The following is a 26,168-nucleotide window of genomic DNA, read 5'->3' on the forward strand; positions in this document are numbered from 1 at the left end:
TGAAGCAGCAAACTTTGTGAAAACCAACATTTGTGCTAGTCTCGCCACGAATGTACGTTATTACATCTGATCACACAGGCTGTTTTCTCTACAAAACAAAAACTAGTAGAGTTGCAACATTAACCAAGATGGTGAATAAGAAACCTTCTGAGAATGGTCTCCTTTTATACAGGAGTAGTGGAGATTGGAGGAGAAGCATTTTTTTTTTTTTTTTTTTTAAAGATTAACATAATTCTGCCTGCCAGACTGACGCTGAATAAAAGCGGAACATATTTAAAGTTTCTGTCTGGCAGACAGCTTTGTGGAGTTGTTCAGACATAGATAGAGTTTAAATATTAATCCCAAATATTAATCTGTCTGCATACTAATGTGTCTGGGGCTGTCTGCTACTCTTGACTTCTTTTGGATATGGTCTTTTAGCTAGACATATATTCTCAGTTTTCAAAAGAGTGATATCTGCGAGGGCTTCTTTGATTCACAATTTAATTTCCATTTTATTCCAAAGAAACTTACCAAACAAACAACCAAAAAACAAAACCACAAAACAAAAACAAACTACAAATGATATAATATTCTTCTTCTGGCCAATTGCCATTCCCTATATAAAATATGAATATTTATAGCTGGTGCATATATTGTAGATCGTTGATTTTGAATTGTTAGTGGCCGAGTAATCGGCACAGCACACTCCATTACCCTACTGCACCCTGAAGTTGCTCACTCATATTTTCCACATAAAACTGCTCCAAGAAGATGGGCAGTCTGAAAAATTAAAGAAAAAAAAAATCAAAGAAAAACAAACAAGCAAACAAAAAATAACACGACACTGAACACTTATGTTTTATTAGAACACTTATTAGAACCTGACCTGACTTTGATCTACTCGTCTGTGAACTAGTGAACATCGATAAATCAGCTAGTGGAGAAAGAGTGTTAACATCAGGCTTAATGGAAACTCCTGCAAACTAATGAAGAGAAATGATATCCAGGGCTATGGTCTCAGACCAGCAGGGACAGAGAGGCGTCTGGGTAGATCATGCATGACTCATCTCTTGTAAATGAAATCCACTGAGTAACGCTTAGCTAGCCTAGAGGAAAGCCTTCTTCCACCTCTGTCACAAGAGGGTTCAGATCAGCACAAAAGGAAAACATTTGTAAATAAAAGCTCAGGGTTTTTTTTTAAAGACCAATCTGGAATGGGCAGGGATACAGCAGGGATGCTTCTGACATGAAAAGCAAAAAGGTATACATTTTATACGAGTCCTTGTTATAAATTAATTTACAAACCATGAATGGAGTATTTATGCAGTCAAATTACACTGTAAATTACAGAGAAGACTGATTTCATATTGGCAATGCAGACTTGTCTTAATCCATATTCAGGAAAGCCCAACACTAATATGCTCAATAGGTGACCTAATCCAAATCTTCACCTAAAGTCATTTAATTCTTTCTGCACACATTTCCCTATATAGGGACCAATTACTTCATGACAAAATCACTCATGCTGATGTTGCACTCATCACAGATAACATTTGTCATACATCAGCCTTTATTGAGACCATGTTCTCAATGGAAATTAGTCATAAATTACATATTTACAGAGTTAATAATTTTGCAATTAACTCAAATCCATATTTATTCCATTACAAAAGCAGGCATGAGCACTCCCTCACCAAAAAAAAGTGTAACAAATGTACAAATTTTTAAATTACAAAAAGGCAGTTGAATTGTCCAGGGGGATAAAATCTTTTAAGTGATACCAACACACCAGGGTGCTGAATGTATACTACAAAGATGACATTTCCCAGGTGTCAGTGGGGTTGATGAACACTTCAGATTTAGGACACCATCATGTGAACAGTTTGAAATAACTCTAGCTCAGCATACTAGTGTGACATCCATTCTGAGTTTTAGAGAGGAGTAGGAGTTGAGACAAAGGAGTCCAAGTGGACAACGCACACTCTATCTGAAAAGGTGCAGCCGGCTGGGTGTTGTGGGTGTGCAAACGAGCAGTTTGCATTCCAAGGCAACAGTACAGAAGACATTTATTTTCAACAAATATGTTTTCTACATAAATACAGGTAATTAATCCATACCAAAAGTATTCACTTTTCACCAGTCACATCATTCACATATGTCTAACTTTTTATGCTGTATAGCACTGTTGTAATTGATGATTACAGTCACTGAACCTTTGAGATGATTCATTACCATGATTAATTACTATTAAGAGACAAGACTTGTCATACAGGTAAAACAAATACAAGTGATGCTCTGAATTATGGGGAAAATATAGACTAGTGAAAAGTATTACAATATTCCAGAAGCTTTAGTGAAAATCCCTTGGAAACAATAATAATTAAAAAACAAAACAAACATACAAAACAAAAACCTCAAAAATGATTTCTTGATGATGCATCTCTAAATTAATTTCTATAATACTAAGAGTTTGAATCCACACATTTTATTGTATGCCATGACAAGGAAGTAATTTTTTGTTTTTAACTACAAGTGCTGAGTATTTTATGGCCACTATTCTTTAAGATCAAAGTTACATCTACGGACTGATACATCACTTGATACACTTGTCAATTTATCATTTGGTTTACAAACACATCGGGACATACTTTAAGGCTTTTTAGTACAAACTCATCTGCTGCAGATGCGCACAAGTGTGCCCACTAAACAAAACAATCCATCACAAACAAGAAAAACGTTCTAGATTCTCTACATACCACGCAAGTGAAAGTTTATCAGTTAAGTAGCAATGTGCAGCTAAGTCTGTATTACACAGGACAAAAACAAACACACACACACACACACACACACACACACACACATACAAATTGACAATAGTTATCAAGTGCTGTACACTTGTACTTGGTTAATACAAAGTTGTTGAGAGAAGTCATATTTCAAATATGATGAGCCCCATTATTTCTTGGCAGATATGAATCCTTAAGTCTAAGACCTCATGATGGTCACATGGTTCCCTGCTTGATTTGTTAGGTTTCAGTGCTGGAGGCAAACCTGCTGTGCTCAGAGGTCATGCAAAATTGGCCTATGGCAATGCAGCGATTTGTAGTGTTTGGCGCAAAGAATGCTGGGATCTACAGTTTCCGCTAGATCATATCCTTCCGGTGTCCTGGTCCTTCTCTTCCAGCAGGTTGATGAGCTGGCTGAAGCTCTCCTTTACAGCATCCATGTTGTCCACTGTGCTGCCCTCCAGCACCCAGCTTTTACCACGAGCCAAAGGTTCCAACTCAAAGTATTTCTTTATCTGTTGGGAGAGACAAAAAAGGAGGGAGAGACATTAGAGAAGGAACTGGCAAGGAACTGGTGGTGTGTATTCATCTAAATACACTAAATCTAAAGGATTAAATGTGAATGGCTGCTTCTCTTGTGATGTGTGCTGCCCTTGTAGCACATAAAGAAAAGCATTAAAACAGTAATAAAAGGAGGTTAAAGTGGTCAAGGAGCTCATCTTACAACAGCAGGAATTTTTAACTGTACAAACTACAACACCTTTATGGATTCATCACTGATGAACTGACAGGTTGTTTCTTGTTATATAGTTTTTTTGTGAAGATTTGATTCCAACTAAGACTTTCAATTTGCACCCAAATTGTCTGAACTCTCTTCATCAGAAGTGAAGGCACTAAAAGCAAAATGTGACAATCTCAAAAATAGACAGAGAATACACAACAGGACTTTGTTGATATGAAAATGAGTTAAGGCTTGCCATGATAGTTGTACCTGGAATGCTGGTAGGGATGTCATTTATATTTACCTAATACTGTTGACTTGCTAGATGTCCTGCCTCTAGTGTCAACGATACACTTCATAATGAGCATTCAGTATAATCCTTATGGATGAAGGCGGCATAACACTGCCTTCACTTTTTAAATTTGGAATTTAACCGGACTTTAAAACTTTAAAGTTTTAATTTAAAGTTAATACTTGAGCTCTCATTTTCCACTGTTGTCTAACATTGTCAGTATTCCTCTGCTCTACTTAACTGTGCTGCTGCATATATATTTTGCACTTGGCCCAGCTGGTTTAGGTTATTGAGCTGGACTGTTTTGAGATAAATTTCATAAAAGTATTTTTGAGGAGAGTAACTGTGCATCATGTTTGGGGTGAACTTTCGGCAGTTGAATGTATGGTGGTGATTCCATTCTTTCTTTCTCTCTCATTTCATTTTGTGTTTTGGTCCTTTGATCTTTTTCAAGGATACATACATTTACTACCACTGCTTATTGACAAACAACTGCATGCAACTCAGACAGTTTGGGGGAGACATGCTGAAATTCACTAGCTGGAACGTCAAAGGGTTGAATTAGCCAGTTAAACAAAGTTGAGTACTTCATTACCTTTGCACTCTTAGGACACATCGCTTTTTTTGTTTGTTTTTTTTAAATTAAAAAATCAAAAACAAAAAAACCAAACAAAACAAAACAGACACTCATTTGAAAACCATCCACCATGATAAAATTGTCCAACCCATCTTCTCCAAAGACTATCATTCAAATTTTGGAGATTCCTTAACTCTACCAGCAGGGCATTTTTATTTTCATATCTACACCATACCTTCACACGCATTGACTATTTTCGTTTGGACAATAGACTCCTTCTCTCGGCACGCTCTTGTCATTATAATTTTATTGTCATATCTGATTATAGACCAGTTACAATAGATTTAAACTGGGAAAGAGGAACTGCATCATGTTCACCGTGATGCTTTAATAACCAGTTATTTCCGATGACAAAGAGTATCTGCTATTAGACATTTGTTTAATTTCATCTATAATCTTTCATCATTGACATTACCGGAGGTCCTAGTACCCTTAGACGTAGAGAGGGCATTTGATCGTTTGCAGTGGTACTACTATACTATACGTTGGAAAAGTCTGGATTCAGTCAGAACTTTATTTCATGGGTGAGGCTCCTATATTCTTCTCCATGTGCATCTGTCAGAACTAATAATGTGCATTCTGGTTATTTTCCTCTTCTACGTGGCACTAGAAAAGGTTTCCTCAGCTTTTGGCCATTGCCATTGTGCCACCTTACATTTCAACCCTAGGATATCTTGCGTTTTCAGATATGGTATTGAACAGAAAATGTTGCTCGGTGCAGATGATCTTTTGCTCTTTATTTCAAACTTAAAAGACATCACTACTATTTTGTCTATATTAGACATTTTTGGATCACTTTCTGGGTACAAATTAACTTTGATTTATTTCTCTTGAACCCAGCTGCCCACAATTTTCCTCTATACGCCACCATTTAAAGTGGTTGTTATTACATTTAAATCCAGGTTACAGATGAGATTGAAGGCCTGTTCAAAGCCAACTTCTTGTCTCTTCTGGATAAAACTATCAGGATATCAATTCTTCCCCCATCTCTAGCTAAACGCATTAATTCAATTGAAATGAATGTTCTTCCTAAATTCTTATACCTGAAGCGATTATGTCAGAATTCCTTCAGAGCAGAAAGCCTGCAAGGCTTCAGAAAATATATTTAGAAATACCCAAAAGCTCAGAAGGGCTTGCACTACACAATTTTCAATTTTATTATTGGGCTGCTAATTGTTTGATACTATTGGCTACAGTTTGAAAAATTGAAGCCTTAAGGTACTCAATACATGCCCCTTTGCACTACAATCACAGCTTTCCTCCATCCATTATGGGTGGAGCTTTTTGGCTATGGTCAAAGTTGGGTATTGCTTATTGTACATTGACTGAAAATTTGCATAACAGACAAATTTCAGTTGCCCAATAATACATTTTTCCAGTATTTACAGTATTTCCCTTAGAACCAGAAAGCTCTCCCACTGAAGTTTTCTTGAAAACAACTTTAAATTAAATTTACCTTTAAATTAAAAAAAATCCTTTTCACTTGAACATATATGGCAGAACTTTCTCCATGTCCAATCACCACCCCCTTTCTACTATTAAAAGCCAGTCTTTCTGTATCAGACATAGCTTGATACAATTCAAAATTTTACATCGCCTCTTTAGAACATGTACATGGAAAAACTAAGTTCCAGCTTCTTTAATCTATCTGTTTATATCCTGCTCTTCCATTCATAAATATTGGTCTGATATATTCAGAGTTCTTTCCAGGATTCGGAAAATATCGCTTGATCCCACCCCTGTAACTATCTTGCTGGGGGTGTTGCCATCCACTCTATTGATGTCAAGCTACAAGGTGAATTTCATAGCATTTGTCACCTTGTTAACTAGAAGGCTCATTCTACTCAAGTGGAAGTCACTTGCCCCACCATCTGTTTTTCACTAGCTGAAAGATCTCTTATATTTTGGTAAGATAGAAAAAAAATGAGGGGCAATTTCTAGATTGCAACTGTAATTTCTTTAAGATATGGGATCTTTTTCTAGAGCATTTCAAAGTTAGTCCAGTTCTCCACTGCCACTCTGAAAAGCAGCTTTTTGTGACTTATTTGCTGCATTATACCAGTTGTCTGTGGTAATATATAATATGTAAAAGGACCTTTCCCACCTCCCTCTTTCTTTCTTGCTGGTGGGTTTTATTTTTTCCCTGTCCTGCCCCCTACTGGGCATGTTTATTTGGTGTTTTTTCTGTTACTTGTTCTTACAGTGGTTATATACGTACTTCATATGCAGTACATATGCACTTGCATCTTGAGAAGTCTGTACGACTGGTTCCTTCCCCTTTTTAAAAACATGCTTCCTCAATATGTTAGGAAGTGCAGTGTCTGTACTCTGTGCTATGCATGCCATTTTAGTCATTGTATAACCGTCTAGTTTAGATGGTTTAAACAGTGACTCAACTAGTGAATGCATTTTTGTATCTTCAATTGAATATAGCAATAGTATTACAGAATATCTGAATCTGCTTGTCAGTAGGAATAGATAATAGTAGTTTTATACAAAAAGTATTAAATGGTTCTCCATCTGTGGACAGAGAATAAGAACCCAGCCAGCTGGTAGAAAATACAAACGTTTTGCCTAGAGAGAATAGGACATTGTAACTACTTGGCTTACTTATGTACATAAGTGCCCGGAAGGCACAAAAACTCATGCCAGGTTTTTAGTTATCCATTTTTCTTCTGCGTTTAATACAATCCAGGAGCACCATTCTGGCTGACAAGTTTTTGTGCCTTTTTAATCCTGATGTTACCATTGTAAACTGGATTTGAGTTTTTTAAACTTTTTTTTTTTTTTTTTCAACCAAGTTTCCTTTTTTCCGGCCCTAATAGTGCACTGTCCGAATAGCGCTCATCACCACAAGGATATGTTTCGTCTCCTTTGCTGTTTAGTTTAGACACCACCAGAATGACAGCAGGAGGACAGATGTTATCAAATTCACAGATGATTCAGGTATTGTCAGTCTGCTACAGGTAGGTAGACATCGCATGTGCTTATAGTACTTGAATTTGTTAGTTATTGCAAACAATTTTCTGAAGCTAAATGTTTCAAAAACCATAGGTATAGTCATTAACTTTAGAGTAAAACAGCACACAACTCACAGAAACTAGGACTGCGGTCAAATTGTGGAACTTGTGAACAGATATAAATACCTGGAAACTGTGATGGATAAGAACTTTCGACCAAAAATATAGCTGATCAGTAAGAAATTAAACCAGAGATCATGATTTTTAAGGCAATTAAATGTTTGTAAACAAATAATTGATGGTATTATTTTATTAAGTTTTCACTGGATCCATTTTAACAAACGGTTTAATTGTGTTATGGTAATTTGAAACTCAAGAATGGAAACCAGCTGAATAAGGTTCTAAATGTATTGGGTAAGATTAACAAGACAATTTTCACTGTCAGATATTTTCAATAGATGGGTAAGAAGGGCAGAGAATATCATCAGTAATTCTTCCCACCCTCTACATGGTGAATTTGAACTACTACTAGTCAGGAAGAAGGAATAAACTTCCAAGGACCAGGTGTAACAGATAAACTATTTTATATAACCTTTTTTAGTAGTGGAGTTTTGTTTGTTCTTATGTTTTAAATGTGTATGTTTTGTTTTGGGTCATGCTGTATGACCAATTTCCCACTAGGGACAATAAACTTGAAATACATAACTGATGCCGGTCTGGTCCATTATGCCTGCATGATATGGACAAATTAATCTATTTTGAATCTCTATATATATATATATATATATATATATATATATATATATATATATATATATATATATATATATATATATAAAATTCAATATATTTTTAAATATACCAATATATTTGAAGCACATACACAGGCATAAAACAAACCTATTTATCATCATGTGGATCCCTTGAAAACCCTAATCAGAAATGTCTGAGGCCATGATGCTCACAACAACACACAAAAAAATCTAGTTGTTTCTTGGATGACACATTCACATATTGTGACTGTCTGATAAGTTATGCAAGCATAAGGCATCAACAAAAATACATTCCAATACATACATGGCCAGGCTATATACTTCAGACAGTCTGAAAAACAGCACAAAAGAGTAATTGTTGGAAAGGACAGGCAAACTGCTTGAAATGCCAACTAAGCAAATACTAAACTGAGAAAGAAAGAGCATAAATGAGGAAGATAGACAGAGTGGAGAAAGAGAAAGCATGAGATATTGCAGTACACCAAGTATACACTCAGACCTTTTCCTAAGTTCTAGGTAATATATAGCAGATGCATTAAAGAACTACAGTACTAAGTATTCCTCTGGATACAATATTACAACATGAGAAATGCATTAGTCAGTCAACAGCTAAAACATAGCAACCATCCAGTCCAAAGCCTCTTTGCTATGCTAAGATACCACTACCAGTGAAATCCTAGGAAAATGGATAGTGTAGGAGCAGCAAATCAGTTTCAAGTTTGGTTTATTTGTCACATACATAGTCATACACAGTATAACTCGCAGTGAAATGGTTGATAACTCGCAGTGAAATCAGACAGGGAGAATTAATTAATCATTTCATTTATTAATGTCACAAGGTAAAGCTCAAGATAGTCAAGAATGTCTAGAATAGATACATGGAATGTTTGATTACTACTACTCAATTACCTAGTTTGGAAATCAATGATGTCATCGCTAATTTTACTGAACATCTGTGTCACAATAAAACCAGGCCTTTTTTTTTTCTAAATACCGAAGAAGAAATAGAAGAGTGAGACCACTATGGAAAAGAAAAAGAACAAAACCTAGATACAAAACATGACAAACAAAAAATGTTTACTGCAGGATCGCTTTTTTCCTCCAAAAAAAGATATTGATTGCATGAGTAAGTCATACAATATACCTCTTTTCCAATTGTGCAAAGACTTTGCCTTTTTATTTGAAGATTCTCTGTAGCTCTCCTACATACTACACAAGTATGCTGGACAAGGTTGACAGGGGCAGAACCGCAGATAAAGAAACACGATTTTGGACATTGAGCCTACTGTCTCCTTTCCTACATGACACAGTCCCAAGACCTTGGAGCACTGATGAAGCCTACAGAGCATGGACTTCGTCACACTGGCTTCTTGCAACCTAAACTTCAAGGAAAAAGGCGCAAAAGTGCACAAGCATCGTGTCAGTGTCACATTTGTGTAAATGTCCCCACACTCTTAACTGACAGGCAATGGTCAAAAACTGTATAAAACAGTCTACTCTGACAGCATGCTAAAAACAAAGAGAGTGGGGGAAAAATTAAGAATTAAATAATCAAACAAAACATCCTTTCAGGCAAAGCACCCCTAGCCATGCCAAGAATGTTGATTAAGATTTCCTTGTGCGAGACTTCATCGCTACAAAATTACACAATCCCTGTTGTTGAGCCTGATCATACTTGGAAAGCACAGTTATACCAATTGACTATTGTTTCTGAGTGGAACTAGTTGAAAATTCAAAAAACATGCAACTATATGAGAAGGGAGAGAGGACACTGTCCAATAGCTGAATGGTGAAACATCGGCCTGTGGCAAAGTGGATAGTATAGGGCATAGTGGGTAATAACGGCTGGTACGAAATTCTTCTATATGGGTGTAGAAAATAAGCTAAATATGTGGAGCCAGTTGAGAAATATTTTCAAAGATTTGCTATACTATCATGAAATTTGCTTAAATGTGAATATCTGCATCATCAAAAAAGGAATCAAAGTGCCACTGACATAGAAGCTTAAAAGAGATCCCAGTTTGTTTTTTATTAAAAACAAAATTAACTTGAATAGCTTGGGGGAAAAAAAAAAAAAAAGTTGCTTAATTTATTATATAGATAAACATTGTCAAATTTATTTGCTAGAAATTAAGATAGCAGTGCTTAGAAAATACCTCTAATTTCTCACTTGGGAAGAGAGGAAGGATGTTTCAAGTACAAGCCAACTATTTTCACTGACCAAATAAAATAAACACATCTCAGCAGAGAGGCAGCATTCCCTGCCTTTGTCCTTCAAGAATGGTATGTAAGCAATCAGTATTTCATTGTCCCCAATTCCCAGTGAAACTATATCAAAATCAGACATCGCTCCAGAACCAGACATTACAGGAACTTGGAAAGACTACTTAGAAAGTCATGCTAACTTGGCTAAATACTATCAGCAGCCATATATGAACAATTTTCATATAGTTGACATAAGCAGATAAATGACAATAAAATTTTATGGATAGACTTTTGGATAAGCAGAAGTTTTGGCAGTTAAATAGTTGCCACAATGAGAGAGATGACAATGGCTGTTTATTATAACACCTAATGAACAGCTAAAGTAAAAGTGGTGCCAAGAGTTCATACCATTCTAGAACCACTGAATTCCATATTCCAAAAACTCACACCTATTCGATCTGGTATAGAATTGAATTATGAAGCACTTGCTATAAATTAGGTTATATTGGTTTTGAACCATAGGGCCATTTCAGAAAACAGGTGTAACAAACCTTAAACTTAACTTTAACTTCCAAGCAGACCTAACTCAACCCGACATACTCAGTTATGGGTTCCAGAACAGCCAGTTAAAATTTCAGTGATCAAAGTTGAGAAACAAGTCAGAACCATGTTCACAGTTAACTTTGCAAGCAATCCTCATCAACTGAGCACTGATAATAGAATTCAACGTGGATGTGAACAATAAAAACTGTGGAGCTTCTTGTTCCACTGTATCAGAACTTTAATGTTTACTTATGCACATGCAGTTAACTTTAACAAATAAAGCAACGCTGCAAAAGAACAGTTGGCATTCTAAAGAAATATGGGTCAAGAGATGAGTTCATAGCCTAAAGCCTGTTTAGTCATTCAACATGTTTATGCTATTTTGCTGGTTTCTGATGTTTTAATTTGGGTGGAGATGATTTTTATATTTTAATATAAACTTTAATTAAGTAGTATTGACAGTAAAGAAAAAGTAAAATGTTTTTGAGCATAATTCAAAGTGGTAAGATCTTTTTACTCATAGCCACTTCATTTCTGCAGTGGTACTGGTAGTGTTATAGTTGATCTTCACTCTATATAGAAGACAGGAAGAAGGCTAACTTCCACTGGTCTTGCATATGATGAGTATTTTGAGTAGCATACATCAAGTTAAAGTTGCAAAAGATATACATGTATCCAGAGCTATAAGTGCAAGAAAGGCAACATATATGAAACATGTTACTGCATAAGAACAGAGCCACAATGTTTCATAATAACAGACAGGGTCATATATGAATTTACAGACCATATTAAATATTAGATTAAATATTCACATTCTGTAACAAAACTGACTTTCTTTTCAGTAAATAAAAAGACTGCCTTTTCGAAACATGCAGGAGGATGGTGATGGTTTTTGTTATTTCATTTAGTAAGAAGTCATTTAATAAGTAGTAATTTTATGCCAGTGGTGTCTCTTAAGGAATTTTTTTACGATGGTTGTAGTTCTTTTCTCAGTGTGATATGGCTATCTGTAGAACCAAACAAGCAACAGTAAAGTTTCCTGCCTTCTCATGAGTGACTGAGTCCACTGAGGCACTGGAGCCTGGCTACCTATCTCGATCCTGGCTGTTGCAGGATGTGATGTCATAGGAGACAGCAGGCAGGGGTGCCTCTGTGTCCAAGAAGGAAACAAATCACATGGGACACAAAATGTGACTATAAGACAATGACATGAAGTGACATGCCATCACCCATGTCCAAATTTGTTGCATCTTGCAATGCATAAATCATATAGCCAATTGTTAAACAATTGGGCTGTTGACATAAAATTTTTATAACTACTATTAAGTCAAGAAAAGCAAACAGTATGAAATAAGGCCTTAAACTGGAAGAAAATGTCATTGCCTGCACTTTAATGGTATGGAAAGCTTTCTATTCACATACATTTGCAACTGTAGGAGTAATTACAGATATGCGGGTCTATGTAGACCGTAACATACTTAAAATTCTATGGAGACCTTGTTGACTTTCACAGATTTATGCCCAGGGAAATGTTTGCTGAATGGTTTGCTGAAGTAAGCGGAATGGACTACTTTTTTTATATATAACGCCCGCCGCTAAAAGCTTAAAAAAAAGAACGGGGGAGAAAAAAAAAAAAAAAAGTAGAATACTGATTAAATTTGTAGCTGAATCAAGGATACATCATGTGAAATGTGACGGTTAAGAACACTGAGTAAATTAATTCAGCTGAAAATGGTAGGTTAGTGAAGATATCATGCTTAAAACAAAGTCTAATCACTCCTTATAATTAATGAGTTACATCATCAATGTAATCCTAGGTACAGTTATAGCAGTGTTCTGATGATTAACTTTTGTTCATGTCCAGTATACCTGCTAGATAGCAGGTGAGCTTCACAGTGTATGTTACTGTAGCAACTACCATACAATAACTATGAGCTCGGTTTTTGGAACTGAAAACCCCCGATTTTCCATGAGCTCATAGTTAACAGACCCAGGTTAGTTGCTAAACCTGCTTTCTGAAATACCCCTCAGGGTAAACATATGGAGAAACTCAGAAATCAGCAAGAGCTCCATGTCAACTTCCATGGAGAGCTTTTTTTTTTTTTTTTCCTCTTTTTACCTTTACTTTGTGATGGTGAGATATATAGACTATTTGATGGAAGCAGGACGAAGCCTTGCTGTGAGAACCTGGAGCACTGGGCAAGCAGAACCCGGATGCCACAGCACTGCATGCACACATACCCTTGGGGCCCCAGTAGGAACTGCTGGGCTTGCTTGTCCGCCTGTCTGCTTAGTATAATCACCTGGCTACAGTACAGATTTACGGTAACTTAATTTATGCAAAGCCTGACTGTTCACATCTGGGCCAGAGAGGACTGGCAGCATGCCAGCTGTCTGCAGTGCTCTTGGTTTGTAATTGCCTGTTTTTCCATCAAGTGATTGACCCATCAAGTGACTGTCTATGTGCATGTCGAAAGTGATCTCCAAAAAACATGCCCAAAGATCAAGCTCAAATACACACAACAGATACACACAAACAAACAAACATATTCCTTCCTTCAGGCTTTGACAGGTGACCTGCTGGCAAGCTCACATCAACACACAACTGTTCTCCGTATGATCAACAAATCCATCTGAAATCCATCGGACCCAGAGCCACACATACTACACAAACCAACCACATACAACATGCTTCTCTTTATTCCTACTCCTGCTACAAGCACCAAAAGGGGAAAAAAAAGAAAAGGAAAAAAGATTGGCTCTCATCCAATCACAGCACTCAGTGCAGAATTGAATGTTTAAAAACAGTAGGATAGCCAAAGGTAACAATTCAAAATTTGTTGCATGTTGTTCTTTGCACCCAGTAACTTCTAACAGGTAACATGGAGTTAGACATAGATAACGCCAAATAACTAGTCCAAGCTTGTATGCATTTATAGTTTTGACTAATAGTCATATGTAATATCCAATAAAACCAAAAAACACCCAAGGGCATATATTACACACACTCTGCCTGGCCAAAAAAAGTCTCTCACACACACACACACACACACACACACACACACACACACACACACACACACACACACACACACACACACACACACACACACACACACACACACACACACACACACACACACACACAAATATTTTGTTGGACTGCCTTTAGCTTTGATTACAGCACACATTCGCTGTGGCAACGTTTCCACAAGCTTCTGCAATGTCACAACATTTATTTCTGTCCAGAGTTGCATTAATTAGTCCCCATGATCTTGTATTGATGATGGGAGATTTGGACCACTGCGCAAAGTCTTCTCCAACACACCCCACAGATTCTCAATGGGGTTCACGTCTGGACTCTGTGGTGGCCAATCCATGTGTGAAAATGATGTCTCATGCTCCCTGAACCACTCTTTCACAATTTGAGCCTGATGAATCCTGGCATTGTCATCTTGGAATATGCCCGTGCCATCAAGGAAGAAAAAATCCATTGATAGAATAACCTGGTCATTCAGTATATTCAGGTAGTCACCTGACCTCATTCTTTGGGCACATAACGTTGCTGAACCTAGACCTGACCAACTGCAGCAACCCCAGATCATAGCACTTCCACAGGCTTGTACAGCAGGCACTAGGCATGATGGGTGCATCACTTCAGCCGCCTCTCTACTTAACCTGATGCGCCCATCACTCTGGAACAAGGTAAATGTGGACTCATCAGACCACATGACCTTTTCTCTGCTCCAAAGACCAATCTTTATGCTCCCTAGCAAACTGAAGCCGTTTTTGCCGGTTAGCCTCACTGACAAGTGGTTTTCTTAAGGCTACACAGCTGTTTAGTCCCAATCCCTTGAGTTCCCTTCACATTGTGCGTGTGGAAATGCTCTTACTTTCACTATTAAACATATCCCTGAGTTCTACTGTTGTTTTTCTACGATCTGATTTCACTACACATTTAAGCGATCACTGATCACAATCATTCAAGATTTTTTCTGACCACATCCCTTCCTCGAAGATGATGTTTCCCCACTGTCCTTCCACTTTTTAATAATGAGTTGGACAGTTCTTAACCCAATTATTTAGGGGGGGGGGGAATTTCAGCAGCAATCTCCTTTTCTCTGCTTCATGCATACCAATAATTTGACCCTTCTGAAACAGATGCGTCTTTCAACATGATTGTTTCACAAATGAGAAGCTACTCACTGCATCAGTTAGGATTAAATAACTTGTTGCCAGCTGAAACAATCACCCATGCAGTAATTATCCAATGGGAGGCTCTTACCTATTTGCATAGTTAAATCCAGGTGGTGACCCTTTTTTTGGCCAGGCAGTGTGTGTGTGTGTCATTTTATATATATATATATATATATATATATATATATATATATATATATATATATATATATATATATATATATATATATATATATATATATATATATATATATAGAGAGAGAGAGAGAGAGAGAGAGAGAGAGAGAGAGAGAGAGAGAGAGAGAGAGAGAGAGAGAGAGAGAGAGAGAGACTATTTATTTTAATAAAAACACCACACCTTCAGACATTTAAAATTATCATCATATTAAATGTATAATGCACTTTTGGTTGGGGGGGGGGGGGGAGATTAATGCACTAACCTTACATTTAATATGCAATCAACCACTCCCAAACACCTCAACACAAAGTTCTTCGGAAGGCATGTATGCACACACCCACACACAACCACCCAAACACCCACCATTTTCCTCAAGAGAAATGTTTAATTCTTCAATCCATATAGACAAAAATACAGTTTTTTTTTAAGGGACATTTAAATAGTGTCTAACACAAACTTGTGTGAGATTGCAATGCCTTGTTTTACTCTACAACAACAGTTCCCTAGCCATTCCCGGACCCCAAATGTAAACGTACGGCCTAACTGGGAATGCATGAGGCCTAAGCAATGCGCCTTGTGATGGCTATCATTCTATAGAGAACATGATGCCACTGTAATTCATTATTTGGTTTTATGCAGAGCAATGCAAAAGAGAGGCTGCACAAGACAGATTCCTTTACAAATTTAGCATTAGTGGAGGAGACCAATAAGTTGAATCAAAAAAAACTGTAGCTGAGAATCTATTCCATAAGTGTTACTATAACTTTAGCTTTTGCTAGATCATGTATAAAAAACCTCCCACTAAAAACTCATTTTATTGCAAACCACAGACCCACCCAAGGCCCCCACTCTGTCCAAATACTAGAGGCTGCTAGCCTTTCCTGCAGAGATTTCATCTTCTAAATAAATGGAACAATATTTCATGCAGAGCTGTAAAAAGGGTTGTGGCTGGGGATTCCTAAGAGGAAAGACATTCCTTATGAAGTAGCTCAGAGCCAGAGATACAGCCAAAATCATGTTCATGTTTCAAAACAAAAAAAATGTGCTGGCCAAGCAGTGTGACTATATGTGTCCGTTTATGTGCTATGTCAATTGAGAGGTTGCTCAACAGCTTCTGGCACAGAAATACCTTGATATTGCAATGGAACCACTAAGATTCAGTAATGTGGACCAGAAAACCACTGATACAGGGGCTTCCACTGATGTGGTTTAAGGACCAGAGACCCAACTGTCCTTCAATGATCTTGAATCTAAGACAGCAATCTGAACTCAGCCAATAAACTGAACTCATCCAGAACATATTGATATCAAACCCATGGAGCTATGAAATTGCTCTGTACAAACCTATTTAAAGTGGATTTATATTGGAGAACTGCACTCCACACATTCACAGTTCATTGTAAAGTAAGCATTGCTAAGACAAAGTTGCTAAGTTTTCCTTCCAAATTCCTTCCTCCTTCCTTGTGTTTCACTTCCAGAGAACCTTCTCAGCTTCTCAACATTGATAATAGATAGCACATTTAGAGTGCAGTACTGTTGTAGCTCAGAAAACCATGGTGGCATGCTTGTACAGAACCTACAGGAGTTAAAAGGGGAATCTATTCCATTGTCCAATGACAACGGATCTCATGTGATTCTAAAAGGAGAGGGATCCCTGAGATCTTTATCAAGACTTCAGAAGACAGTAAAACAAAATCACTATCAAAGGGCAAAACAAACGGTCAAAAATGTGAATTTATCAATTCCTATAGTCAACAGTTCAAAGAATACATATCTGCGCACGGTGACATCCACACCAACAAGCAACAGGTCAGGGTAAATGAAAACCAAACCTCAAACTACAGTAGGATTTTTTGGTTTGTAATAAGTCACCTTGATGTTAAACTTGCAGTGCAGTGTAGTACAGGATCTTCAGCTGAATATCTCAAGATGTGAAATGGTCTGCATTTAATAAAAAACAATCTCTAGGATTTTCCGATATCTTTACAAATGAACTTAATTTAAAAAATAAATAAATAAAGTTTTTCTTACTTCTATGGAAAATATTTTGAAAACAGCCTTTTAAATGAACAACAAAAAGCTAATCTTTGCTTATGGCCTGAATGTGAATTTAGAAGAGGTAAGCTCTTTATACAACTGCGAGGACTAGTTTACAGAACACTGGTAGAGGTTTCAAAATAGAGGTAACAAGACTGACAAATCACTCGTTCCACACGATTTAAGCCATAGAATTTCTATACACCCCAAAAATTTGTGCTTTTATACACGATGTAACCCCCAGGTTAATCATGATGCCTATTAACTGGATAAGTTATGTTACAGCAACAGTGAAGCATAGTGCAGCATCGCAGTAAAAAACATGACTGGAAAAACAGAATTAAGTGACAGCTGACCAACAAAAGGCTGCCTGGAGCCTTCACTTCCAAACCAATGGGCTGAAAATATGACAGAGTGAAATCACGCACACATGTGCATACACAGAGAGAAAAGCCTGTCTGCTCTTGCACCTTGGCCTCCTGAACAAGCAAACATGATATAACAAGATGGAGAGCCGTTATGCAAGAAATCATTTCAGCGACAGTGATGTCTAGACTGCTCATAACCTATTCAAAATGCTCCTTCACTACTTGTGCCCCAGAACACTAGAAATACATTGCTGGGAAATGGAGCCCCCTACTCTTACCCATGGCTAGCTTTCCCTTCACTTAACCTGCACATAATAGCCAAACCTTAAGCCTCAGACCCCACAATCCACATTAGTCTTCCACCATCCGCATTCTAACTGGACGTCACCTTAAGCAGTTTTCTTAACATTTCTGTTTGAGGTAGACAGTGGCCAAACATTAAGCTGGTGGGAGCAGTTAGCCTGATCAAATTTGCATGATTCTAATTGGCTTCTATCGGATAGCACTGATTCCTAGCAATGCTGGCATTTTTGGAGGAAGTATGTAAAGCATTGCACACTATTCCAGATTTTTCTCTCTTTCTTCCCCTCACACTCACAATCCTCCCAACCACACACATGCAAGCAAACACCCACCCACATCAACCCACACACAGGCGCGTTTTCAAACATGTAGACACAGACCCAGACAGACAGACACAAAACACAGACAGGCCAGACTTGCTGGTCAGACTCAAACATAATTGATTAAAAATAGCTCATTGGAAGGAGTAATAGTTGTCCATGAGCACAGTGATTTGATTACAACAGATATAACATCTGAAAGAGAAAAAAAGGCCGTTTTGAAATGTCGACAGTATGTCTCAGAGGGTCAGTGGGTCTGGTAGATTTGGAAGACATTCAGAGATCATGACCTCACACAAGTACTGCCTTGTGGGTTTTCCCATCCAAAACTCCCAAGCCTTTTCAGTTTACCATAAGACAGCACCTACTAGCCAAAAAGGAACATGTGATCCAAATTTCAGCACCCAACAGATTCTTTTCTTGATGGAGTATGCTTAACACACTGTTTAATGTACAAAGTACACCACTTTGTTCCATAACTAAAATATAAAAGAAGAATATAGAGTTCTTGATTATTATTATTAGTAGCAGCAGCAGGAGTAGTTTTAGTATGAATCTAGCAAAATTATATCAAATTACATTTGTTTGTTTGTTTCACCCAAGTCTAAAAGTCGAAACTTTCCCATTTCCAAAAGTTTGTCTCTACACACACAAAATTTATCAAAATACATATTTGGCAATTGAGTGTGTACAGCTGCAAGTGTGGACAGCGATGGGGTCTGCACAAAAACCAGGTACCATGCCTGCCATATAGACGCAACTGGGGCCCTTGGCCCGGGTTCTGACCTCTCTTACTGCATGCAGAATGAACGAGTTAGGCTGCCCACCATGCCATACAATGCGTCTGGGCAGGCTCATTTTCTCTCCAGGCCAGACAGGCCCACCACAGTTCACTCTCTTTCAGGCACACAAGATTCCCTTTGTCTGCATCTCTCAAATGCTGCTTTCACAACAGTCATGGAAGAAAATATGCCACCACCCAAAAAAACATTTTTTCAATAGATGGTGCCTGAAGACAATGAGGAGGTTTCTCAACTTTCCCCCCAAATTTTCCCCTCAATCTTGTCCTTTCACTCACACAGAGTTTAAAGTATACATAGATTCCTCAACATTAGCTATATAAAGCATGCTAAGCGCATTGTATGTTAATAGCCTGACATTGCGAATCCTCTGGGGGACAAAGGTCAAAGTCCATTTTGCACCTTAATTAACTTCTTTGGTAATAAGGACTAAAGAATGTGGTGCTGCTTTGGCTGAGCATGTTGTGAATGACAAAAGCACATGAGCAAAAGGGATTGTGGGGAGGGTTCTGCCCTGTGTCTGCCCATTCTGCACTCTCAATTGCAAAGGGATGAGGTGCTGTACCAGTATACTTATAAAAAGGTATTTGCAAGCTCTATGGAGTCACTGTGCTTTTGCTTCTCATGCCTGTCTCTCCATGTCTCAGTTACAACTCCACTGGAGCCAAATGTTACACTTGCCCTGTCTGCATGAAGAGATGTGGTCATTTTAATATTACTATAATTCACAAACAAATCCCATCACCCATGGTAGAAGGAGGGTGTTCGAGTGTGTGGGTTTGTGGATGCGTGGAGAGGGGGTTCCATAGTTTCCAGAAACACAGAGGGCACTTTCCGTAAGACAAAAAGGGGCAAATAGGAATACTAAATGACTGTAGTGCTAAACTCCGAAGCGTTTCAGCTACTATAGTTGTGGAGACCCCAGAGTTCCCCAAACATCAAGGCAGAGTTCCAAAAGCACAGAGATCCAACAGCATAGAGTTCCACCATCCTTTCCTTTAGAATGAAGGACATGCCTTTACTCACAGGTACTAATAAACAAAATCATTAAGATTTATATCAAGTTGATAGCAAGTGAAAATAAAGAGAAGGCATTTACTCAAACACAAAAGAATTGTTCGTGGTGAATAGTGGTTAAAACCACACAGCAGTCCAAAAACAACCATTATTTTTAAATTTTCAAACAACCTAGAGCAGTTATCCTGAGTAAATAACATGCACAAAATAGAGACATCTGATCTTGTTTCTATAGCAAATGTTAGAAGAAACTGAGGAAAGGCTCTAGGTGTGCGTGCGTGTTAACGTGTGTTGGAAACCACGCCACTGTCGTTTGAGTAAATTCCAAACCCCCAGGGTAAACTAGAAATGAGTCTGTTGTTTGGAGCCAGCAAGCATCATCTGATTACCAGCGAGAAGGAAAATGACTGCTTGGACTGAGACAGCCTCAATCACAATCCCTTCAGATTGCATCAGACTTCCCTGGAATACACTCTTGCATCAGATTTCGATTAAATACAGTAACATAACCTGTAAATTATTAAATTGTTTCATGCCAGATGAATCATACTAGATCTTTTTCTCCTTAAAAGACGAAAACAAACAAAAAACAAAAAACAACCCCCCCGTCCGACAGACACGTTCTGGCTTAGGGAGACATTTCTCTACTTAACTGGAAAGTCAACTGGAATAATTGTGCAACACCACACATGGTGTGACATTACCAACTCAATCAAGAATACCGCTACACTATTCCAGCTCAAACTAGTGTTCACTGGACTGCTTGCAAATTTCAAGTAATCTCTGTGGGCAGTAGTAAAGCTCGGCTGGGCAATTTGTACTCAAGAGGGAAGCAATTATAGGTTATTTTTCATGTAGTTGCTGAGACCTTTAGCAGATCAGCTTATTCAGGTTCAATGTGATCACTCCCTGCTGAGACATTATTTTATCTTTAATATACTACACTTCACATACATGCACACATCTCAACATGTGCTCCATTTCTGTACCATCATGCGTCAGCTGTAGAGAAAGAAAGAAAAAAGCTTTTAAAATGTCTTTCACTGTAGAGCACGCATGTTTTAGAGGGTGCACACAAGCTATTAACAGAACTTTTTAAAGACCCAGTGGGGAGCAGTACCAAAACAGTGACAAAATCACATCAGGATCAGTGTTAGGATCAATCACATCAGGTATATTAACAGATGTACAATTTTAATCAATTCTTTCTTAAAATGTAAATGGCACCACACTAAGCTTGTAGTCTTCCAGCTTGCAAGGAAGAAGAGCCTTCTCAAGTACAGTAAGAAACTTATTTTAGACTTGGTAATCAAACAACTACTCACAACTTTACATTATCTTTAAAATCCTTTTTCATATATGCATAGATTAGCACATTATGTGAGATCTGTTTTAGTCCAATTAGGTTTTAGTCACGGTTGTAGTACAGTAGTAGGAGGAGGAGGAGAAAAGAAAATTCTTTTGAATTTTAGTTCAGTTCATAATTGTTTGTATATGGCTTTTCACAACTTTTGTCACAAAGTTGCTTTACAAAAATTTGCTTTGTCAAATGTTTTTGTTTTAGAGGGCACATACAACCTCTAAATTACTGCCAAACTAACAGTTCAATAATGAGGGGCTCAATGCGCCCCTGATGTATAAAATGAATTAGAGAAGAACTAGCCATACTTCAGAGAGATTAATATCAAGTTTAAGGTATTTGCCAACATGAAAAAAAAAATAGCGTTGGCATGAGAGAAATACTTTCATGGCAAGCTAATTAGAATCCAAAAAAGATTATATTTATCTAGACAGGAAAAAAACAACTGCAAAATGAAACTGGCATTTCCTTGAACTGTAATTCTTTCTGCAATTCACAAATGGGGACATGAGCAAATATTCAGAAAGCATTGCTGTATATGTCATTGGTTGTGTGTTGCCTGTGGGAAATGAGGTTGGTAACAACTATTCAATTACTTTGTTAGGTTAATAAAAAGGGACAGTCCACATCAATATCTACAGATAGAAATGAGGCAGCCATCTGACAAAAGCCCAATTTTGACATACATCAGTGAAAAGGGATTTTTAATTCTCTAAAGCCTGATATATACTTCTCACTCAGGGCCACTTCACGGTCTGTTAATTAGTGGTCCGAGCATTGGCCTATACCCTGCAGCCCACAGGAAGATTTCACCACCACAGAGAACAGATGTGTGTGTGTGTAAAGAGAGCGCACGCACGCACACACACACTAACAATCCAAATTTCTACAGCACAGCTATGTAAGTGCCAAGCTAGACACACACAAGCGAATACACAAGGCATGAATAATCCAAGTCTTAAAAGATAAAAACTAAAAACAAGATGATCATGAAAAAAAAAAAAAAAACAATTACAGAAGAGACAATCCACACATTCCTAGTGTTTTACAGGTTAATTTCTCTCATCACCAGTAAGACAACTTTTTTGAACATGTCAATAAAAATAAAATAAAATACACTATTATGACATGAAATGAGAAAAGAGAAGCAATACTCACGCCCCCACATACACTTTATAATTTTTTTGGGGCTCCTTAGTACAAGGCCTCATTGTCTTTCTTGCAATGTGGAAGCTTTGAAAAAGCAGACAGGATCATTGGAGCAGCTCTGCAGTGGGTGGAGACAGAATACTCATGGGGTCTGAGGTCTGTCACTGTTTGCAAAAAACAAGCTGATTCCTCAGCGTAGACAGAGGCAAACCAAAGCCATACCTCCACTATCCTGACCAGACGGTTAGGCTGAGCAATGGCTGCAGTTGTTGCTCACAGGCTTTAAATGGGCAGTTTAAAGGAATTGGCTACTTTAAAGGAAGTCATCCTGCAAAACACTTGTAGCATTGATCAATGTATGAAAGTAACTGTTTGGAAATAGTTGCTTCTTCTTTTTATTACTATTATTACTATGAACAAAGAAAATCACATTTAAACCAGTTAGACGTGTCCTACATGTTTTCTACATGTTTTAAACAATATTGGTATCACTATACAATTTCAAGATTTTTTTCTTTGAGTTTTTTTCCATAACTAATTGACCTTTTGGCAAACAAACTATAAAATCACATCTATTTCGCAGTTTATGTCAATGTTTTGTTAGTGTGATTGATTTATCAAATATAAATTTCAAGAACATTTCCATAAAATATCTGTTAAGAAAATATGACAAAAAAAAAACCCCACCCCAAACAAAACCAAGTTTTGTCATAGTGGTTGATCTGACCTCTTTATACTCAAATGTACAATTTGACAGGCAGTTAATTAACTTTCTTACTAATTTCTCACATTTCTTAATGCTCTATAGCATACATTTCATATTTGCACCAACAAATATACATCTATGGTCATTTCATATGTATAAAACACTTCTTTATATAGTATGACTGGTATCTAAAAAAGAATTAAAGCTATATATTAGGTAACCACATAAAAACTAGAGATCACAATACTCACTTTTTCTGTACCAATCTGATACAGACATCTTGCATTTGAATATTGCCCGACCTTGATACGGACCACCACCCTTTTTTTTGTTTTTTTTTAAACTAAAAACCACTGTGGAACTGTGGTTCGGTTATTTGGGTCAGACTTTTTTGTGTAATATATATGCTGTATTTGTACAGATATCATGCATGGATATCACAGATTAAAAAAAAGACTGACATTAGCTAAAGCTAGCTTATTATCCAGCTTCTAATTCAAATTTTCCAGTCCACCTAACACCCAGCAGACTAATGTGAAACTCAGAAGCTCTTCAACCTTTTTAAAGCAATATGATGTTTCAGGGGATTACTAACTGGAAAAATGATCAAAACATTGGTCACCATGTAATTACTTCAAATAGTGGTCCTAAGTGGTCCTACTTGAAGACAAATCTCCACATCTTGCACAGGATCAACAAGCTCCAAGGTCAATGTCTCATTTGCGAATTGCTCAGACTGTAGTAGGAATGCAGGTCCAATTAGCCAAACATCCAAGCTGTGCTGCTGAAACAGATCTTGTAGCACAGCCAGCTGGGTTAGGTTCAGCAGCGCTACTATTGTGGAAAAAAGAGTAACCCCTTATTTGTTGGACTTTTGCTGACAAAGACAGAATGATCGTTTTTCACTGAAGATGTATCCTACGACTACCCTACTATCTATAAAGAAGCTGACAGCATATACTTTTGTGTCACTCTCAGTCATAATTCATTTATAATTAAGTTTACAGCTAGCACAGCAGTACAAAGCTCTAAATGAGTTCTCGCGGTAGGGATTGGCTTGGTTTTACCCAAGAAAAATCCTGAGTGATAATCCCTGGATATTTCTTCTTTCAAGTAGGCAATATCAGCCATCACTTGAACAGAAGTGTCTGCAAATATACAAAGCTCTCTGTGTGAGGCTTCAGAAGAGATTTGTGTATAGGGAGTCTAGACATGATGGTGAAGTTCCTGAATGGAGTCTCTCACTGTGTGCCTGGTCTTTCAGATAGTAAAAGGGTGCAACCTAAGACTTCAGCATCCACAGTAAGATCTTGAAGTAAGGTTTTTTTCTTGCATGACTACAGGAGCAACAAACCCCAAATGATCTTATAGGTTGTTTACAGTTAACAAAATCTCAAAGAGTACGAATGGCCTATTTTCATAGACACCTGGAAGGTGAATGAATCATCCTTCAGATTCCAGCTAATCCCAGTACTTCTCGGGACAGATAGTGTCAGCACTGAAATCTGGATCCTTTACATGACTGGCATGATCCTTAACTGGAAAGGCCTCTGTGACGCCTTTGTTGCTGGAAAATTATGCATCCAGGGGACTGAGTATGCCAGCATATCCTACGTTTTCTTTAAAAGGTCAGTAGGTACTGAATTTAGCCAACTGTCAACATAGAAGTATCTTTCTATGACCTCCTTTGTGTCTGTCAAAATAAATTATCATCTTCTTTCTGAGCAGCAAATATGAGACAATAAATGGCTACAACAGAAGAAGGGCTGTTTCCAAATACATGAACCTTCATCTGACACTTGATTGATTACTGAGTCCTGGTACCAAAAGAATCACAAGAAGTTCTGATCCTCTGATCTGACTACAAAACAATGGAACACATGCTGTATGTCCATCACGAAGATGACAGTGTCCTTCTGAAAACAAATAATCACTCAAAGTTGGCTATTGTTGAGGTCTGGGCCCTTTGGCAAGACATTATTCAAACACCTTGTCACAAGTACTCGAGTCAAAAGCCACACAGATTTGACTTGGCTTTTTTGGATAAGTCTCAAAATTTGAGATGTCCCTGCAATCTTCCTCATTTCTGAGCTGTGGGGTTAATTCTGCATGTCCACACTGGAGCATCAGGGTCCAGCTCTGGATTCTGTCCCGTCTTGGATTTTAGATATTCCTGGTTAAACTCATACAGAATGGGAATCCGTGTATCCAGTCATTAAGGATCTCATCACACTCCATAAGAGTGGGTACTGGGATGCTGACTTAGCCATTCATAGACTGCCTGGAAACCATGAGACAGTCTGCATGCAGTTTTGACTGTGCTTGCACAAGTGCTCAGTGAATAAGGAGATTTGAGACAGTTTAAGATTTAAAAAATAAATAAATTGACCTCACCAATTACTTTGACCTCACGATTACTTTGAACAACAATGACTGCATTTCCCCTGGACAACAGGGAAACGTTTAGTAAAGAAATACTTGAGCAATATCACTAAAGTTTGATGAGCACATTTTGCAGTCACAGTGGCTTCGGCGCTGTCGATTTCATCCTCCCCCCTGCCTAAAACACTAGTGTGAAAGCATTCAAGAGCTGCAGATTACGTTCAGGATGAAGAGCTGCAATATGTTTCTCAGTGTTGCATTCAGTGCATTTAACAGTCTTCTCACAGGTTTTGGCAAGATGTGAAGAACTACAGCAATGCAAACAGATGACGCTCCGTTTGTAAAATGCTTTGCTTTCTTCAAGGGAGTTTTCTCTAAACACACGATATTCACGTAATTGGTGGGGCCTGCTGCGTATGAGCATATCTTGGAAGGATCTACAGTCTTCGCAC

General features: G+C 37.7%; 1 protein-coding gene across 15 annotated transcripts in view; it reads right to left on the reverse strand.

The window, feature by feature from the left end:
- Positions 1–475: 475 nt before the first annotated feature.
- The window catches only part of arl15b (ADP-ribosylation factor-like 15b), a 61,684-nt gene continuing 35,991 nt past the window's right edge, over positions 476–26,168 (reverse strand). For 14 of the 15 annotated variants that reach the window (XM_081702024.1, XM_081702025.1, XM_081702029.1 and 11 more), the window contains one exon: positions 476–3,283. In XM_081702024.1, the coding sequence (XP_081558150.1) occupies positions 3,131–3,283 (153 nt within the window). In that variant the 3' untranslated portion in view covers positions 476–3,130. The remainder of the gene's footprint in view (positions 3,284–26,168) is intronic. The other variant, XR_003410450.3, reaches the window with a different exon arrangement.

Source organism: Electrophorus electricus, chromosome 19 (genome assembly GCF_041902795.1).
Source record: "Electrophorus electricus isolate QZ-2024a chromosome 19, ASM4190279v1, whole genome shotgun sequence".
Lineage (NCBI taxonomy): Eukaryota > Metazoa > Chordata > Actinopteri > Gymnotiformes > Gymnotidae > Electrophorus > Electrophorus electricus.